This window comes from Astatotilapia calliptera, chromosome 13, assembly GCF_964374335.1.
Source record: "Astatotilapia calliptera chromosome 13, fAstCal68.1, whole genome shotgun sequence".
Classification (NCBI taxonomy): Eukaryota; Metazoa; Chordata; class Actinopteri; order Cichliformes; family Cichlidae; genus Astatotilapia; species Astatotilapia calliptera.
The window spans coordinates 3203575-3225240 of NC_137434.1; the positions used below are offsets into that span (position 1 = coordinate 3203575).

The window sequence follows — 21666 nt, forward strand, 5'->3', positions numbered from 1 at the left end:
AGGAACAGAAATGCTGATTTAGTTTATTAAGATTTAATTTGCTCCAAATTGAGACTTAATGAGTTTTTTGGCATTAAAATGAAGTTAAATGCTCTTTGTAGATATTCAGAGGGAAATGCTGTTGCAGGAAGAGTTGCAGGGAAGCTGAAGCTTAAAGTGAATGAATCTGGATTATACACACTATGGTGAAGAAATCAACAACACACTCTTCAATAAGCCAAACAAAGTATTATCTGACCAAATATGCAGCTGGCCTCATCCCAAAAAAGTCACAAAAATGGTGCCAAAATGACTTTCTGTTGCCTTTCGAGTCCAGCATTTTCATACATATACATGAAACACAGCGGTGGGGCAGAGGCATCTTGTTCTACCCATTTAAGAGACACAAGCTTTCAGCACACCTGTGATGTGTGTAAGTTTTTATGAGCTTTTAAATATGTTTAGGCCCTAAATAAGATATTTATTTGTGTAAATAATAAGATACAACAGGGCCTTCAAACTATCAGTGCTCAGGTGTTTATCTCTAAAAGCATATAAATAGTTTTTTTAATTACCCTCACTTTGGTTACCTACATACATTGATATATACATAATTCAATTCAATTCAATTTTATTTATATAGCGCCAAATCACAACATAAGTCGCCTCAAGGCGCTTCATAGATACAGAGAAAAACCCAACAATCATATGACCCCCTATGAGCAGCACTTTGGCAACAGTGGGAAGGAAAAACTCCCTTTTAACAGGAAGAAACCTCCGGCAGAACCAGGCTCAGGGAGGGGCGGGGCCATCTGCTGCGACCGGTTGGGGTGAGAGAAAGAAGACAGGATAAAAGACATGCTGTGGAAGAGAGACAGAGGTTAATAACAATAACAGATTCAATGCAGAGAGGTCTATTAATACATAGTGAGTGAGAAAGGTGACTGGAAAGGAAAAACTCAATGCATCATGGGAATTCCCCAGCAGCCTATGTCTATTGCAGCATAACTAATGGAGGATTCAGGGTCACCTGGTCCAGCCCTAACTATATGCTTTAGCAAAAAGGAAAGTTTGAAGCCTAATCTTGAAAGTAGAGATAGTGTCTGTCTCCCGAATCCAAACTGGAAGCTGGTTCCACAGAAGAGGGGCCTGAAAACTGAAGGCTTTGCCTCCCATTCTACTTTTAAATACTCTAGGAACAACAAGTAGGCCTGCAGTGTGAGAGCGAAGTGCTCTAATAGGGTGATATGGTACTACAAGGTCATTAAGATAAGATGGGGCCTGATTATTTAAGACCTTGTATGTGAGGAGCAGGATTTTGAATTCAATTCTGGATTTAACAGGAAGCCAATGAAGGGAAGCCAAAACAGGAGAAATCTGCTCTCTCTTTCTAGTCCCTGTCAGCACTCTTGCTGCAGCATTTTGGATTAGCTGAAGGCTTTTCAGCGAGTTTTTTGGACATCCTGATAATAATGAATTACAGTCGTCCAGCCTGGAAGTAATAAATGCATGAACTAGTTTTTCAGCATCACTCTGAGACAGGATATTTCTAATTTTAGAGATGTTGCGCAAATGGAAGAACGCAGTCTTACATATTTGTTTAATATGTGCATTGAAGGACAGCTATATATATATATATATATATATATATTAATAACCGATGCTATGCTAACTAAATAATTCTTTACAAATATTTCAGTCACTACAGACTGTTGGCTGGACCTGCACTTGCTGCCCATTCTACCTCAAGTGGTATGATAGAAGAACATCCAGAGTTTTAGCTCCTTGTGACATCCAAGTGTTGTTGCTGCACTACAAATTGGATATGTTTGGACTTATTTAGTATTAGTAGAAATAATTCATTGGTTATTTTATAAAAGAATTATTATTCATTCTACTTTTTTTTCTTTGATTGGTTCATGAAATGATCACTGCAACGTTCTTATCCTCTTATTCTTTAAGATCATCTATCTCTTCTACTGCTCATTCATTCTGCTTCTGCTTCCTTTGTGCTGTCTCCTTTCTGTCTACTTCATGCCTTTGGACTATAGCAGTTGGATAATACAAATTCTTAACTGAAGCTCTTCACTTCTTGTTGCAAACTTACACACAGCCAGTCTATTTTTTTTTTCTTTTTTTTTTTTTTTATGACTTGCAAATCATTGCATTGGTTTTATTTACATTTTGCACAGCGCTGCAACGTTTTGAGAAACAGAGCTGCATTCAAAAAACACAACAGCCGTGATCTTAATGTACATGTGCCACATACAGTACGAAACTATTGTGATTTGCAACCTAGTTAGTGATCATATTAATCTTTGTCTCCTTGCTGTATTTTTCGACATAACGCATATCTCTAACAATGCCAATTATACTTACTGTTACTGATAGAAAGACTTGCGTGACTAAAGATATGAGCACGTATGAGTCTAAGAAAACACAGACACTTGTATGAGTGTGACACGACTGTGGTAGTGCTTACAAGCTTACATGCAGTTAATGGTTGAAGATGATACAGAGAACCAAAAACAATAAATACATTGTATAAAACATAATTTCATATCAATATATTAAAATACTATTTAAAATAATATCTTAGACAATATTGCAATATGAAATTGACCGATAAATAGCTGTTAGGCCTAAACAGAGAAATATATATATCTAAGTATCTGTGTCCTTCATAGTTTGCTTTTTTTCTTAAATGATTTAAAGTTTCCAGATTTTCCCAACTGAGTAGCAGTACAGTCCAGAGAGCTAATACATTTTCGTTTTTTCCCAACAATAGTAACAATGAACTTACAGTACACAGTCCCATAATAAAGTTATACATACTGAATACAATATAAATGTCAAGACAGAAAAATAGAAAAATATCAATAGAAATCAAAAGTCAAATACATATCAGAGAAAGAACATAGAGTAAAGTGTACTTATGAGTCTTTGTGGTTCTTGTTGTAGCTGGAGCTACAGCCAGTCTAAATCTTCATTAAGCAGGTTCCATCAAGGGCCAGCACCTTTACAAATTGAGGTCATTAACATCAATATGCTCTCTGCTCTCCAGTCTTGGTGCACTAAATAATTGACTAGGCGCTATGTAATTTTCACCCTTTATAGTAGCACTGCTATGCTGGTATCAGTATATGGTGTCTATGTAATGTGACCCTCAGGCTGTCTACTGGGACTGTAATTGAGGTATGTCAATTGTAGAGATATACACATTAAATGATATTAGATACAGTACTTTATCATGACAAATGACACTGAATGAACTGTAAAAAAAAAAAAAAATTACACATAACATATAATGTAATTGCAATGAGGTATTTCTGTAGTCTATTGATACTAGATAGTGGAAAAGGGGTGGGATTAAATAAGCTTATGCTTCTTCCTGCTCCTTTTAGAACAAGAACGTTATTTGGAGTTGTGGTTGCTCGTTTTCCTTTTGTTTTTCTTTGTTCATTTGTCTCTTTTAATTCTATTTTGTTGTACTTTTTCAACATGTTCAAAATAAAGATTCAATCAACCAATCAACCATAACTGGGTATAAATATACTCAAGTTTAAAGTTCGTCATATATTTTAATGCCATTTAAAGATATGTTATTTGCAACTATTCACTGATAGTGATTTTATTTTCGTTCATACTGCATGGGTAGAAGATGCCATGATACAATTTTAAATTTAATCATATAAAATCAGATGTGGGCTGTAGCAGTTATGGCATCTTTATTAAGGTAGGACAGTGAGCTTTTAGCACCTATTACACTATTTCAAAGGGGGAAAAAAGAGCTGTGCTTCAGTAAATATTCATTGTTATTCTGAGGGATATACAGTGCATCTAGAAAGTATTGACAGTGCTTGGCATGTTCCACATTTAGTCATGTTTACATCACAATATTTTATTCATGACATAAATCATGAAAAAAAAATCTGTTGCATTTGTGATATCGCTGTGGTTTTTTTTATGTCATACGGTACGGGAGGAAATTTCTGGGAATTATGCACGGATTGCATTCTGCAGCTAAACAATCAACTGTGCAATGTTCAAATTTATTCATGGCCGCACCAAAAAGAAAACAGAAAATGAGAAAAAAAGCATGTTGGCAATGCTTCAGATAGAAAAAAATATATTTTGGTATTACCTGCCTTTCTAGGAACATGTTTTTGACACAGTTTGTATGGTGCTTTGATTTCTTGGCAGACCTTAAGTAGTAAAATATCTCCACACTACCGACTTCCTTAGACCCATCTTGTCTTATGAGCCTTGGGCTGCATCCATTGGGTTGTTAAATTTTCATTAAGGTTTTTTGTTGTTATTTTGTCTTTTATCTTGCCCATGCTCCTAGCAAGCTCAATGGCACAGATGCAGCAGCCCAAACATGTGTTGTTCCAACCACATGATTGATTTAGCGTGACACAATTCTCATTGTCAGTGGTTTTTGGTCTTATCAGTCAAAACGTGGATGGAATGAGTTCTATCGACTTTACAATGACAACAGAAAAGTTATTTTAGCATAACTAGCTTTATCATTTCATTGATTAGTCCTAGATATAAAGGGCTGTTACAGTTCTTCTAAAGGGGGAAAATATATGTTAGTAAAATTGCAATCACCAATTATTAGTATTAGTATTTTTGTCTAGGAAATGATAAAATGTACATCCAGCATCCACAGCTCTATTTTGGCCCCTGGTTTATTGCACAGGATTTAAATCTGTTATCTCCTTCTGCTATCTCCTGAGCGAGCTTGTTATTATTGTGAAATCCAATAGTGCTATTTTTCTCAGTTCTGACAAAGCTCTTCTGGAGCTAGTGGGACCATACAATTGTTTTTTCTGGAGTATGAGGCATGATCAAAAAGCTCTAAGAATTACCTAGAAAAAATCTTACCTGATTTTATTTGGCCAATATCCTGTTCCCATTCTTCCCAGGCTTGTCCAGACAGCTGGACAAGTAACAGATTTTTCAGATTGCTCCCTGGTCCCATTTTGATCCCTTACACTGTGCCCTCCACAGCTTTGACATGGTCAGCAAACTTTTGCAGGGAGCAAACACCAAATTCTCTTTCCAGCTGACCCAAATGGCCCAAGAGTCTCACTTTTCCAAACCTGAAGGCAGTACCTCACTTTGAGGATGAGCAAGAATAAGAGCATGCTTATCCAGTATTCACGGTGTTGTGCACAGTAAAACCCAGGGGGCAGTGTTATGCATGTTTCTATCATGCTATCACATGCTGGCCCAGAGCATGTTTAAAACACAGGGTTTTCAATACTATATACATTACATAATCTTCACTCATCACATGCCCTAGTCACAAGATTTATCTCCCTCTTCTGCTCCCCAAAGAAATGAAAAGAAGTTGAAGGATCTGCTTGGTTTGAGATAGACACATGTAGGATGTCTCTGTTAGTCCTTTTGTTTAGTGGTTTGAGCTGTTATATTGAGCCCAGCTGGTCTGGCTGTCAACTCAGGTTATATTTGTGCTGAATCAGATGGGAAAAATGAGTGTGCCAAACTCATTAGGCTCTGTAAATAGCCAGAACCCAAAGTACGGTCTAATGGCGGTTGGTTAGTTACAAAGTCTTTGTTCTTGCACAGAAGGGGATCAGAAGATTTTCTGTGCTTTTTTAAAAAAAAACTATTATCTTGAATGAAGCATGCGTGGCAGAGACCCAATCATGGAAACAGCTATATCAATACACACAGGTACATTCACAGCTGCATATCACATAATCACACACAAGCTTATTTACACACACAACTTTGGATGTGTGTGTAAATAAGTATATATCTATATATCTATCTCTCTCTATCTCTCTCTATCTATATCTATATATATCTTGTAGCTACATGCACAGACACAAGCCACAGGTGCACGCAATGCAAACATTAAACACTAACCCTTAAATGCATCCCCATTTCATAAACACACAATTATTTGTACAAGCATAAAAAGCTCTCTAATTAAAGAGAAAAATTATGAATTAAGTAATAGGAGCATCTGAAGATTTCCAAATTTTGGGGGAAGAATAGAGATATCACTTTCTAAACTGGCTTCTCCAAGAATGTAAATGGACTGATTCTTATAGAGCGCTTTTCTACTCTCCCGGAGTACTCACAACATGCCACATTCACCCAATCTCACAAGCACTTTCATTATAGATAATGCTTTCCAAATACATTCACACACATTCATACGCTGATGGATGCATTGGAGAGCAACTTGGGGTTAGTATCTTGCCCAAGGATACTTGACATGCAGACTGGAGGAGCCAGGAATCGAACTGCCAACCTTCCGATCAGTAGATGACCTGCTCTACCTCCTGAGTTACAGCCAACCCTAATGTCAGTGTGCAGAAAAAATACTGGCATTCTAACAAACCATGAGCTGAATCATGTACTAGAACTAACACATACTGAACAGTCCTGAAGGTACTGTTCTCCTGGTAGATAGAGTGAGGTCTATAGGTCTCAGATCACTACTGGCGATTATTCTGTTTTGCATCAGTATTGGATTCTTCAGTTAAAAATTCAAGTTTCTGACAACAGAAACTCAGAGACTGTTAGAATATCTTAGAATATGTTTGCTTTACTTTTTACTTTAATGACAACACCAGATGAGTAGCATGGACTTCTCAAAAAGCTTCTTCCAGCCTGGTCTTCTTTCTGTCTGATGTACTCTGACAGCTCTTTGGTCTTGCTCATGGTGGTGGAGAGGTTGGAATGGAAGAAACTGATTCTGTGGACAGGTGTGCTTTGTACACAAAATTCCTAAAGAATTATTGATTGTAATCTGTGGGAGGCAGGGATTAAATACTGAGTTTCCTCACTAATATGCAAATCAATTCATAACTTTTATGTAATGTGTTTCTGGATTTTTGATTGAACTTTAGTTCAATCAAAAATCCAGAAATGAGACAGAATGGTGATGGTGATATCCATTCCAGGGAAACAAGACAGCTTCCACAAACAGTGGAGTGCAACATTCTCTTTTTTCTCTTAGCCTCAAAATATTACATAGTATACCTTTAAAAAACATTCAGATAATTACAATTAGTAATAAAGTTTTGAATCACTTGTATATAGTCATATATAACTATAATGCCAAAACCAAATAGTCACTCAATATTGTAGTAGAACTACAATTATTAGTAAGAGAAGTAGGGTAACGCTGGGCTGAGATGATCTGGAATGGTGCTCCGCCACCTTCTGGCTGAAACCTGTCCGAGCTGTCATAGGGTGAGAGGCGGGCTGCACCTTGGAAAGGTGATTAGTCTGTTCCGGGCCTGAAAGAGAAGACAATCATTCACAGTCACATTCACACCTTTCACTCATTAAGTTAACATGACTCTAGGAAGAAGCTGGAGAATCGAGCCATACACAGGGAGAACTACATCAGGTGTGGTTTCGTTTCATGGTTTTGTTACAAGATCTTGCTTACAGTGTAAAACACCTTCAGATGATTGTGATCCGTTGCTACATAATTAAAATAATACATTTTTTGAAGATTTTGACTTCATATCTGTTCACATTTTGTGGTTTCTCAGCCCTTTTTTATATTTTTCTGTCTCTCTCTGTCTTACACACACAAACAAACACACATGCACACACGCATGCACGCACACACACAGAGACAGGGGCTTAAGGGTGTCATGTAACAAGCTTGCGCTCTTCAGATAAGCCTATTTAGCAAGTGCTGGTCTAATTGAATTACTGTGCTGCAGACAGTTAGTGTGACTGTGTGTGTGTGTTTTTTACTCTGACGCAAGGCATCAGAGCATAACGTCGACTTGGCCTGTTTTGGTGTCAAACTGGAATGTAATTTGTGTCTCTCAGAGATCTTGACTGTAGGAGGGAGAGATGGAGCCGGGACTGTATCTCTTTTCCATCCTACATCTGCTCATCCTTTCTCCTCCCATCCTTTTCTGTCCATTTCTATTTCTAAATCAGGCCTCTCCTGTTTGGGAACTAGTGGTTTTTCATCATGAACTACTGCCCTGACTTAAGACATACTTACATAAATCTTTACTGTAAAAGCTGTACATGTGTGGTTACAGAATTTCATTTTACAAAAATTATATGTGGTGGATTTAGTAATTTAATTTAATAATAGTGGCAACAAAAAAAACCCCAACCACTGGTATTACATTACTGACTATGGTCCAGATTGTAAAAATCAGTTTTGTGAATTTCAATGTCTTTTTGTAGTGTACTTTAACGATTCAGACTATCTTCGTTGAAGTCCGCTGTCTCTGGACCATTCTTCCCAAAGAAAGCTGTCAACTTCATTTTTTTTAATATTACTAAGAAAGAGAAAATAGCTCATTACCACTTAATTTCTCCCTGTTTCTTCTTATCCAGACACGTCTCCTGTTTCTGTTTGTCGCCATCATTACAATCTCCTTGAAATTAATATAGGTTTCTCAGATTTCCATCATTTGTTCAGAAATTTTTACAAAAGGTTGTTTTCAATGAAGCCTAGTTTTCTAAAGTAGTACAGTAATTTATTTCCTGCCACTGTCACTTTTTCGAATTCTGTTGCCTGTAAATAGGCAAAGCTATTAGCCTAGGAGCAGGTAGAGTAAGATCACTTAACTGTTGTGATTTATGTACACCTACTGGATATTTCATTACATCCTTCTGGCTGAAATTGCAGCAAAAGGATTTGTTGCTTTTACATCACAGCAGGCGATTTAGGAAATGAGAAAGGCCTCTTTTTGTCATTATTCATCTGTTAATGGTCCCAGAGTTAAACAGACTCAATCCCCAACAATGGCTCATCTTGATTAACATTACTATTGAGTGTGATATCCCATAAATTTATCAGTTTCACTACAAATTTAGACATTTTCCCCTGATGTAGTTCAAGTTGGCTGTTTATCATACTTTGCACAGGTTACACTTGTTTATCAGGGACTGTAGTTTTTCTAGTTCTGCTAATCTCTCTGTGTGTCTTTCTCTCTCTCTCTCTCTGTTTGTGTGTATGTGTGCTTCATCAAGTGAAATCACAGCAGTTTTGTTGGGCTCTGCTGACCTGGGCTCACATTACTGTGCATAGGCAGAAAATAGCCTATCTTCACGGAAAGCTCAGAGTGTATACACAGACAAACACATCACCATCTAGTTAGTGCCAAGGGAGCACATAATATATTACCCTACTGCTGCTGCTAGTAACAAACACAAGCTATGTACTTGTGGATACCTGCACTGTTTGAGCTGTCACTAAAACAAATGTGGGCATAAACACATTCAGAGATGGTCTGAACATCTGAACTACTTAAGTATATCTCGCTGTTACGTAAAAAGCCACATGTGACATTTGAACATCGGAAGTACCTTCCATATTAAATAAGTGTTACGATCAAAAATGTTTAGTTGGCCATTTGTCAGTAATATTAAAGCGAGGAGGGGGGCTGACTTTTTCAATCATTAAACTTATAGTCTAGTTCCATAGTGCCAAGTTTTGTGGTATTATAGGTGTTTAAAAATTACTACTATGGTTACTATTAAATAGACTGATGCCTGTAGCATCCCAGTACTAGAGACTAGCTTGTTGGCTTGTGAGTATCATTCATGGAGAAAATTAATGCCTTTATATAGACTAAACTGACATATAACCACTCAAAGCAGTGAGTACTGACATTCAGCACAGACACATGGACATTAATCTACAAAGAAAGGTCTGCTATTGCTAGCCCGCCAACTGTTAGCAGACCCCACAAGTTAATCTGACATTGCTGTGTACAGGGCTCTATGTAGTGCATTTCAGTGTAATTTAAAATCAAATCAGATGTTATCAAATAATGTTATTAAAGATGTTAAATGGCTGTAAAATATAAAATATTTATATGTGTAATAGTTAATGGATGTGCAGCAGGTTTGAGTGATCAAAGATAGAGATGGAAATGTACAAGTGAGTGAAGCGCGTGTGTTGAGTGTCAGAGTGAAGAAAATGAGAGCGAGAGAGAAAGAGAAAAGTGGACAGCTGGAGGAAAGTTAGTGAATCACAAAGTGCAAAGTAGGAGGACATGGAAGAACCTATATAAGATCATGAATAGGGATGGGTACCGGTGTCCGGTGCCATGATGGCACCGGTTCTGACATAAACGGTAGTAACCAGACCGAAAAGCAGCGCACATTTCGGTGCTTTATTTCGGTGCTTTTTTTTCCTGAGCTGTGATACACTTCTAGCCAATCATTTTACGTTTCCGAGGATAGTAGGCGGGGCCAGGTACGTACGTTCTGTTAGAGCAGAGCTACAGATTAAAAATGTCCAAGGCGAAGCGGTCAAAAGTCTGGCTGTACTTCACAGCAAAATATGCAAACTCAGCAGCAACAAGTGCTTTAAGCTGATACTGTGATACTGTCAAAGGAGGTAACACCTCAAATCCGATGAAACACCTGGCGACGCATAGCGTTTTTTTTAAAAGCCGAGAAATGCGCCGTATTTGATAGCTTGCTGCGAGACCTCATACCGTGCACGTCGGGTGGGTTGCCAGTTATCGGACCCGGAGCAACATCCCCCAAAAACCCGAAGAATAGAGTCCTGGCCCCTAGCCCTGCCAGTGTAGCAGAAATGATGACAGATGATGATGGCAGCAGCAGCCGTTCTTCTCTGCATGAGTAGCTTAATGTTGTTCGTGTGTAATTTACGTTGAGTAGGCTAACCACGTTATTACATTAATGCATGTAAGGTGAACTAGCAAACATCATCATAGCTACATGCGGCTGTCTTCTTGTTTGATGGCAGATACTCCCTTCACCCTGGCCAAAAAGGCTAAAATGACCAAAGAAAAAGTGGGAAACAGTTAAACATGAGAGGGTTTAAGTTTGTGTTTTTTCCATTGTTTAAGCACTGCTTCCAGCCAAGAGTGATGCCATATATGCCCCATAGCTGCAGAAAAGGCTAACATTGTTATCTTTTTACAAAAAAACCAGCTGAACATGAGAGGTTTTTGGACCAATTTTGTGTTCTCCATTCTTTAAGCACCGGTTCGAGCACCGTTTAAGCACCGGCACCGTTTCAAAAGTACCGATTTGGCACCGGTATCGGATAAAACCTAAACAATACCCATCCCTAATCATGAATAGTGGAAAGGCAGTAGGTCCAGATTACATACCTGCTGAGGTATGGAGATGTGTGCTTTTTAATTAGATTGTTTAATCCTATTCTGGTGAGTGGAAGGATTTCTGAGAAATGGAGAAGAGTCTACTGGTACCGATTTTCAAGAGCAACAGTGCTGTACAGAGCTATACACACCATGAAGATATCGGAAAGTTGTTGAAGCTAGGTTAAGCAGAGAGGTGATGATCAGTGAGCAGCAGTATGACTTCATGCAAAGAAGGAGCACTACAGATGTTTGCTTTTAATAGCAAACTGTGTACCCCAATAAATTTGGCACCTACGTTATTGACAATGCCACTTGACTGTCAGGAATTTAGCCTAAGATTTAGGTGTGCTATAGTAGCAAAATGCTTACATTCTGGCCTGTATACTTTTTTGTAGCATACTGTGATGATAATATATATGCTGTGCTTTGTTATGTGAAGCTGAGAAAAACATATCTGGAACAAGAGGCTCCATCTTTTTTTCCTCATTAGTGTCCATTCTTGCTGAGAGATACTACAGCAGCTCTATATTTTTGGTATTTCTTTGATCTGGTTTATCTTCACTGCTAGTGTATTTATAACAGAGTAGTAGATTCTTGAAATAATGAAAGCACAAATGTGTATAGTCCATATTGTAGTTGCCGTTGGTCACAAAGAATGCTATAAATAATCTGAAATTATGATTGATATAAGGATTTTTCTCCTGTGATGCCTCTGGGTCAGGGTTTAGCTGCATTATGAGCCCCCATTAATAATGCTTTAGTGCACTGAAGAAGATGATCACAATGCTAAATCCCTCAATAATCAAATAATTCCCATCCATCAGCAATGGGATTTAATTTAAGTGCCTCTGAGACAGCAGGTCCCTCTGCCATCATAACAATGATTGCTCTAAATCATGTTGCATTGCATGACATTGACTTTTGGCTCTCTAAAATGATGGGACAAACACTAAGAACCAGTTAAAGATAAGAGGCTGATTGTTCCACATGAAACACAATTATTGCTTTCATGTCAAGGACATTACTGTGCTTGGTTCTTCTGAAATCTGGAGTTGGAATATATCACGAAGAGCTGACGAGGCCTGTGTTAGTGATTGGGAAACAAATGAAGTATTGTTTTAATTTGACTCTAGAGGACACAGTCCTTACAATTCAATTCAATTCAATTTTATTTATACAAATCAAAACAACAGTCACTTCAAGGCGCTGTATATTGTAAGGTGGACCCTACAATAATACATACAGATAAAAACCCAACAATCATATGACCTCCTATGAGCAAGCACTTTGGCGACAGTGGGAAGGAAAAACTCCCTTTGAACAGGAAGAAACCGGCAGAACCAGGCTCAGGGAGGGGCGGCCATCTGCTGTGCACCATCATCATAGCATAGCAACATAGCAGCATCAACAGAGATTAAAACTAAAACATAGAGGAAAATACTTGGGAAACTAGAGCTGGGCGATAGAACGATAACGATACGTATCGCGATATAACTTTTACTCAATAGAGAAATTAAGCTATCGCGATAGACCTCGCCGCTCTTGTCCTCAAAAAAAAAAAAATAAAAAAAAAGGTCAGCCAATCCAAATTAAGTAGCGCAGAGCCGAACCAATCACAGCCGCAGCGTCACGTCGCGTGACTTGTTACGTACAGCACAAGTGCCAAGCCGCACGTGTGTTTGTTTGGGAAGCAGCCAGCGGGTAATGGAGCCAGCGCGTAATGGAGGAAATGAGTGTGCCGACTAGAAAAATCAACCGAGCGTGACCGAAGAGAAAACAGATGATGGTTCCAATGCCGGAGAGATTGTCGAACGGAAGAGCCATAGAAGTTCCGTAGTGTGAAGGTATTTCGGCTATTTCAAGTCTGACAAAAAACAGAGTAGCGTGCACTGTAAATTGTGCCGAAAGCAAGTCTGGAAATACAATAAACTGGTGCATGCGTCACACTGTGCACCACGTTATTGTTTCGGTGAAATGAATTTCTACAATACTGTTAATTCTACACTCTGCAGTGTTTAAATGCTTACATATACACACAGTTACTGTCTCTCCACACATACGACTCGGTTCTGCTTCTATGCCCCAGCTTTGTTTACTTTTTCCCACCGAGGCTTCTAGACTTCTGATTGGCCAACATTTCTGCACGGTTAGGAATCTAGCGCCACCTGCTGCTTTGGCATGTTCATAGCAGCGTTTTCCTTCATTTCTGCCTTTATGTGTGGACGGGATTATTTTTTAAAACAAAAACGGAAAATCTCCGTTTTCAAAAATACCCGTGTACGTGTGGACGTAGCCTCAGTCTCTGACTGGAAGCGCTAATTCGTCATTCGGCTTTTGTCAGACTAAAGTAACTGTTAAAACTGTTTGAAAAGCTCAGCTATACAACAAGGAGAGATTGAGAATTTCCTTTTAGTTCTCAGTTTATTTGATATTGACAAAAGTTAGTCAGTTTTGTCTGTTCTTCTGTAAAACAAACTAAGATTTATTTTTAGAATTAATATTTTGTTTCTAAGTGGAATTGACAATTTAGTCTGTTTTGTTTGTTCTATTTTGAAACTTAAACGCTTTAGTGGCTGCCTTTTGTGTAGTTTGCAATATTTGCCTTTATTTATCTGAAAAAGTCTCATGTTCCTTAAGTACATCTACCCTGTTGAACTTATTATGGGAAATAAATATTTAAATAAAAACAAGCTGCTGATTATTTCACATTTTACTTGTGAGCAACGGCACATTTAAATCTTACAAATATAGTTATTTGTACGGTGGCCCTGAAGTGCAAATCACACCAACAAATTGCTAAACACAACAACAAAATTGAGAGGCCCTGAAGTGCAAATCACACCAACAAATTGCTAAACACAACAACAAAATCGAGAAACAAAAAAACAAATGGAGAATCACAAAAACAAAACTGAGAATCACAAAAACAAAATTGAGAAGCACAAAAACAAAATTGAGAAGCACAAAAACAAAACTGAGAATCACAAAAACAAATCAAGAAGCACAAAAACAAAAGAAGAATCACAAAAACAAATTAAGAAGCACAAAAACAAAAGAAGAATCACAAAAACAAATCGAGAAGCACAAAAACAAAAGAAGAATCACAACAACAAATTAAGAAGCACAAAAACAAAAGAAGAATCACAAAAACAAATCGAGAAGCACAAAAACAAAAGAAGAATCACAAAAACAAATCAAGAAGCACAAAAACAAAAGAAGAATCACAAAAACAAATTGAGAAGCACAATTACATTAAGAAAACCGGAAAGGGTAGGTACCAGTCGGCAACAGGAGACATCACTGATTGGATGTCCGATCTGTTCGTCTTTGGAACCGGAAGTTACTCTGCCTGTGGCACATTTCGTTTGAAGAAGAACGGCGGAATGTTTTGTCCTAGCTGTGGGGAAAAGCTGGTTGAGGAGTCGCCGAACTTTTGCAGCGGCTGTGGCGAGAGGCTTTATCACGCATCTTGCATCGGAGACACTTCACTCCCATCGAGTAAGTTAATAAGCATAATAAAATGTTTGTTATTTATTGATTTATTAGCCTAGCGTTAGCTGTTTCCAGCCCATAGCAGACCAGAGGGCTGTTCCACTAAGCGATCTCAGAAAATCGAGGCTCATTTGAAAATGCACGCAGCTGTCAAAATGACTGCTCAAGACCTTTCTAGTAGTGAAGGTTTGAGGGCAGTTCTAGTGTTAACAAACCTCGCAGCTAGGGTGCCACGGACCAGACTTGTCCACAAGCATATTGCATAATGAATGAGCAGAAAGACTGCAGGTTAGCCTCGTTCCTGGAACCGAATTTGGGGCAATCGAGCCTGGATTTTCAGAGTGAGCCTGGCTTTTGGGATTAGCTTGCTTCGTGGAACAGTCCTCTGAGCATTTCCACAACTGAAACGATAATAAATTAGTTCATTTATTATGTTTGGTTAACTTTAGGAACTAACCCTATTATGTGTCTATACATTAAAACTTACTGGTGTAGAATTGTATTGGTCAATAGTATCAGTTGCATTGTCATTCCTTGGTAGAAATTTTCTAGTGAGATTATTCAGTGTTGTCCTTATTTGCGTGTTGTGTGGACAATGGAATGTTACATGAATGAATGTCTTTAATGTGTGACATTGTAGTACATTTTTCCTTTGTTTCCCTTTAGCATCACAGACTACCTCAAACTGCCCGACTCCAACCTTCAGCACCTTCATAGAATACAGAAAAAAGAAAAATGAAGAGAGGCAAAAGTTTTCTGAAGGGAGGAAGGGCTTAAAGAAAAAGGAAAAAAGAAAGGTTCAGGTAGTTTGGCTAGCTCAGTCTGAAAACAAGTTGAGGTTAATTTTCTAATGACATTCTTTTGTTATTCCTTAGGGGAGTTGTGTAAAAAATGTTCAGTGTAGTAAAGCTATCCAGAATAAGAACAATTGTTTACGAGTAATTGTACATTTAGGTTGTCAGGAAGATCCCTCTTTAGCAGTTAATAAATATTCAAGTTTGAATAGATCTGCTTAGAGTCATATTAGTATCTACTTGGCCCATTGTTCATGTGTTTTTTCCTTACAGATAAATGTCGGCTTGATGACCATAAAAAAGGGTGGTTTGAAGCCATACCGTGGAAAAACAATTTTCCTAACAACAGACCCTGACGCTACTGCCACAAGTCTGCTCAATCAAGCTGTTAAAAAAATGAAGGACTTTAACAAAGATCTAAAAGATGGACCTTTCCTTCTTCTGTATCCGGATGGCACTGAGGTCATTACTGTCCCTGGAACACAAAGACCATTTACACTTGAGGCTTATAAGGCTGAAGTTGGCAAGCCTTATCAAAGAATCACTGTTTTCATCTGCTTGAAGAGTGACTTTGAAGATGGTAAGCTGCTAATGTTTGTTTTGATTTTGACACACATTCCCTTAGTTTCAACAACTGCTAATTTTGAAATTGTAAAATGATAACATTACGCATAAAGCACGCAAGTCAATAGCATACCTACATTAAAATGGTGAATGGCCTGTATTTGATATAGCAACTTCTAGGGTTCTACAACCCCCCCAAGACACTTCACAACAAAACCAGTCATTCACCCATACACATTCACACACTGCTGGTGATTAGCTACAATGTGGACACAACTGTCCTGGGACTCACTGACTGAAGCAAGGCTGCTGTACACAGATGCCACCTATCCCTCCCACTACCACCACCTGGCATGGAGGGTGAAGTGTCTTGCCCAAGGACACAACGACTGTGACAGACTGAGCAGGGCTCAAACCTTCAACCTTTTGATTACAGGGCGGGCTTTTAACTCCTCTGCCACCATTGCTGCCTAAATTAGCTTGTATATGTTATGTTTCTTCCTGGAAACATGAAATTCAGCCATTTTTGGATCTACTGAGTCATGATTTTTAAATGCTAACTTTATGCCTTTCGTATTAATCTATTATTCATGATCAAATAAAGTTTCATACATTAGTATGAATTTAGTTTGCTTAGCTTGATTTGTTTTCATGTTTTGTAGTTGGAGAAAACTCAGACTTGTCTGACTCTGACCCCGAGATTGTTATTAAAAGGCCCTCTGAGTTTGATCTTGCTGATACACTGGTAAGTACAATTTAAATTTTTTTTATAGAGTTTTCTTGTTGTTTAGCCACCACCATTTGCCTCAGTTCAGTAAAACAGTTAATAGTTAAATGTGAAATACATTTTGTGTGTGTGTGCGTGCGTGCGTGCGTGCTTGCTCGCGTGCGTGCGTGTGTTTGTTTTTGTTTCAGCCATGGGAACTTCAACATGAAAGCAGTCCTTTACAGAAAGCGGCAGAATATGAGTAAGTGATATTTTAAGAACATGTAATCTTTTACTGTTTTTTGCCTAAACTTTTGTATTAATGAGATATACACTTTTGTCAAGGTTAAAGGTTCAAGGTTCTTTATTTGTCACATGCATAGTTATACGAGTATAACACACAGTCATTCATTCTGTATATGGTTTTTGGAACATGGACTACATAATACTTGTATTGCTTGTTTGTTAATCAAGATGCTTAAATATTTTCAAAGTGTCAATTAATATTTTCACAGTACACAACAATAATGCTTTTCTTTGTTCTCTAAGGAAGCGTGCTGGGGATCTTGTGCTTGCTAATGAAGTACAACAGGTAAAAAACTATTTTATTAGTAAAACAGTGCAGCAGACAATCTCCACCGCCTTTACTTTGCAATTAGATGACGATTCACTGTTTGCTTATTACATTCATTGTTATTATACAATGCATTTCACATCATCAATTTTCATACTATCAATAGATTATAACATCCACCCCTTAAAGGTACACTAAGTGAAATAATCACAAAGCAGTCTAATGTCTCAATCATGTTGGAAGGAAGGTTACATTGAAACTAACTGTGTATGACTCGTCTTTGTCATCTAGAATCTTCTGGCGCTGATCCGTAGCCATGAAACTCATGGAACGGGAGGAGGGAGAGTCACTCGTTTGTTTATAAAGATAGACTGTAGTACACAAATTTGACCACAGGATTTCTTATTTCATTCTTACTTACTGTACCTTTAGATAATCTATTGGGATAGGAAACCTAAGGTACATCCATCTACTTCCGGACCATGGGTCCCATACTGCTAAAAAAATAGGAGTCTATGAGCCAATAAAAATTATTTTCTGATCCCGTTTGATGTGTATAATGGATTTAAAATATGATGTCCGTGAAGTATATAAACACATTTTGATGCCAAAAAGTGCTTAAGCGACAGGTGGCAAAGGTTATTTTATGTTTTGTTTGAAAAGACGTGGCGAAATGTAAATGTTCGTCTCACAAAATTGACATCATCGAACCAGACACAGAGAAGAGGAAAAGCTTAGTTTTGTTTAGCGAGCTTCGAATCCTTCTTCCAGGATGATGTGGAGAAAACCACTATAAATCTGGCCATGTGATAATTAGCAGCTACGCTGGGGGAGAAAAGCTTCTGAGGCGACATCATATTTGCGACATCTGACTTGTAGTCATTTTAAGGACAAATTTTTACAAGCTAACAAATCTCAAATTACATTACAGACATAGTCGAAACACAATTATTTATTATTTAAATTGAAGTACAACATATGTGTGATTCAGAGAGTAAGGCAAAGCAGACCAGAAAATAACTTTTATAGCTCCATTCACTTCCATTCATTTTTCTTTTGTTCAGGGACCCACGAGCAGACCAGAAGGGGAGGAGACTTAGGCTCCCTATATTAAAATAATTATCAATTGGTCAAATATGAATTTTCATTCATCCTCTTTTCTGTATTTCCAGGTCATAGATTTGGAAGAAGAAAACGATACAGGCACTACTGAATGCCTCACTGTCGAGAGCTCCTGTTACAGGTGCGTTGTATCTTGAGTAATTATTCCAGAGGTTTGCACAAAATATATACACACAATTATTATAAATGTATGTAGTTTGACTCTTTTACATTTGATTCTTCAGAAAAATAAATAGTAGAATCGTTCTATAAAAGTGGAACTGCATGTTTATGCATTTGTATTTTTGCATCTACACTTTGTGTACATGTTTTCACTCTGCAGAAACTACACACAGCTGTTTGAACCGATTGTGATTGATGATGAAGATCCTACTCCTAACGAAGCCAAAGCTGAGCCCCCAGAAGAACCTGTGTTAGTAATTTAAACATTTGAATCCAATTAACCGCCATCTTGTTCTGTACAAGACATCATGCAATCATGAGAGAAGTATATACACCTTTAAAAAATAAGTTTCCCTTTTTCTTTTTTTTTTAGAGACACCAATTTGGAGGCACATGAAATTATTGCAAATTTGGCACTGGAACTTGACCACAAGAAGGTCAGCAGGTTCAATATATCAAGGTCAGCTGTATGGGATGGAGCTGTTAGAGGATTTCGACGCAGCACATACTCTGACAACTACGACATGTTCATCAAGTTTAATGATGATGCTGGCAGCTTTGAAGACGGTTTGGATACAGGTGGCCCGAGGCGTGAATTCCTCACACTTCTTATGGGCAGTCTGAGAAATCGCCCCATCTTTGATGGACCTCCAGAGAGCCGTTATCTTGTATATAATTCAAGAGGTGGATGTTTTCTCCGTAATTATTACAATGGAAATTTTAATAAAAATTGGCTTATTTTTTTCATTAGCATATTTAATAGCAATTAACCATGATAATTATGTGCCCTGTATTACAGCTGCCAGGCAAGATGAGTACTTTTTAGCAGGAAAGATGATCGCTGTATCCATTGTGCATGGGGGACCAGCACCACATTTCCTCTCCAAGAACCTGGTCAACCACATCACAGGGAATCAGAGTTTCAGCGCCACTGTAGAAGATGTGCAAGATGAGGAGATCACAAAAGTTCTACATCAGGTAGAAAATTACCTAGGCTCAGGGAATGGGTTTACTTAGAAGACACTTGGGGCCAGTTTAAAAGATTAAATCAGGATAACAGTTATCCGTGTTGGATCATATCTTGAAAGTAGGTTCAAGGTAGATTCTGTAATCTGAAAGGACAGATTTCCACCTCCCAACAACACAAGTGAAATAACAAATTGATTATTTCTTTAATCCAATGTTTGAATGAATCGTAAAAGTAGTGAAAATTATTTTTGTTTTTCTTACAGTAAACCTTTTTTTTTTTTTTTTTTTTTTTTGTTATAGGTCCTGAAAGCTGAATCAGAGGAGTCTTTGCATAATCTTATTTTGCAAAACAGCACAATCTTCCAAACTGCTGGATGCCTCAGAAATGTCAAGCCTTGTGAGAAACAAGCATTTGTGGAGGAATACCTCAGATGGTACATCCTTGAAAGAAACCAAAGTGTCATACAACGGTAAACTCATTACTCCTTTTAAATTCAGGATGGCCAGTTGCTCATCACAGCAGCCACTGACATTTTCAGACCTTCAGATGTATATGAAAAAACTGATTCGGTAGCATCCGGTGATCTGATGAACAACAACTTAATTCCTGAGCCACTGTTGCACGCTATTAACCTTTTGACACTAAAACTCTAATTTAGTATACATTTATTGTTCACAATGACCCATAATAATGTCATGCAACATGATTAATTTTTCAGTTATTTATAAAAAGAGGTGATCCCTTTTTCGACACACTTGTTTATTCCAGTGTGAAAGCACTATTTTTTTTTTTTAAATGCTGAAATCCCAATGAGCTCTTCTTTTTTTGCTGTCACAGTTAATTTATGAGCACTATTAATTATTTTTGTGTATGCATTTGAAATCTGTCCAAATTTATAATGAAAGATCTAGTAGGTAAAGTCATTTAAACACAATTTAGAAGACTGCAATAGTCATAGCTATAAACCAATTATTAGTTATTTGTCTATCCTTTGCAGATTTAAAGATGGACTGGAAAGTCTGAATTTTTTAAGTGCACTGCAAAAACATTCCAGTGTGCTGGCCCCACTCCTATGCTTCTCTGCAAAGGCCCTGACTGCTTCAGAACTGGAGAGCATGTTCAGACCAGATCTCAGCCCAGCAGGAAGCAACAAGCGGCATAAGGAGGTCCTAACACTTGGCTTTTGGGCAGATTATCTCCTTGATTGTGAAGGTTTGAATGGCCGTTTTTATTTGTTTATAGTTTTATGAAAGGAGAGGTAAGGAAATTAATTTTCTGTAATGTACTACAGTGTTTACTTTCTTCTTTCAGAGAAGGCAACAGCAGTGTGTCTGGAAGATTTGATGATGTTTGCCACAGGGCTGACGGCAGTTCCACCGGCAGGAATGACACCACCACCATGCATCCAGTTTTTAAGTGATTCGCCTTTTCCAGTTGCAAACACCTGTGCAAATACTCTGAAGCTACCCATCTGTGACTCATATGGCATCTTTAAGGCCAACATGGACTTTGGAATTCAAAATGCTCCAGGATTTGGATGTTCTTAAATCAGCAAGGTCATCAAGTTACAGTTTCTGAGTTACCCTGTTAAGTAGTGTGCCAACGGCAGCTGAACCTAAGCAACTTCCATATTGTTAAACATTTAGTTGTTTTTTCTTAATATTGTGTATGTTGGAAAAGTGACAGAAATGCTGGACACTATTTGTAAATGGTTTTATTAAAGAAAATTGTAAATGTTTCCTTGTGGTTAAATGTTAATATTTAAATTCATGCCAGTTGCTGTATATTATGAACAATATTATATTCAATTTAGCAAGAGGGAAAGGAAACACTACTAACATTAAAAAAATGAAGGAAAAACAGAAGGGCTGGAGCACTCAAGTCCAAAGGTTTTATTAGGTGCAAAAAAAGGAAAGAAACTAACGTTTCAACACAGTGTGTGTCTTCGTCAGAGTAACTCTGACAAATGTCATTACAAACTGAAGTTCAGTTGGTATCTAAAACCCAGCTATGTCCTTCAGGGCCAAATACAGTTCTGTGGCCGATTCCCAGTCTTGTGGCTGCTGCAGTGTGTTTTGTTGTACAGCCTGTTGTAAATATTCCTCAATGTTTGGATCACCACACAATCCAACCGGTAGCCCCTCCTCGGGAAACACATCCAGTTCCCTCTCCTCAACAGCAAATCCACAGTC

At 37.9% G+C, this 21666-nt stretch overlaps 2 protein-coding genes across 3 annotated transcripts in view; both read left to right on the plus strand.

Annotated features, from left to right (window-relative positions):
* LOC113035126 (uncharacterized) overlaps positions 1 to 21666 on the plus strand; it is a 58260-nt gene that overhangs the window by 7206 nt on the left and 29388 nt on the right. The gene's annotated exons all lie outside the window — the stretch shown is intronic.
* On the plus strand, positions 16205 to 21029 carry LOC113018250 (uncharacterized). Its single transcript, XM_080288310.1, has 8 exons — positions 16205 to 16331; positions 16603 to 16685; positions 16856 to 16908; positions 17196 to 17238; positions 18393 to 18463; positions 18665 to 18754; positions 18878 to 19188; positions 19304 to 21029. The coding sequence occupies exons 1-8, from the start codon at positions 16205 to 16207 to the stop codon at positions 19519 to 19521; spliced, it is 996 nt and encodes a 331-aa protein (XP_080144436.1). The 3' UTR covers positions 19522 to 21029.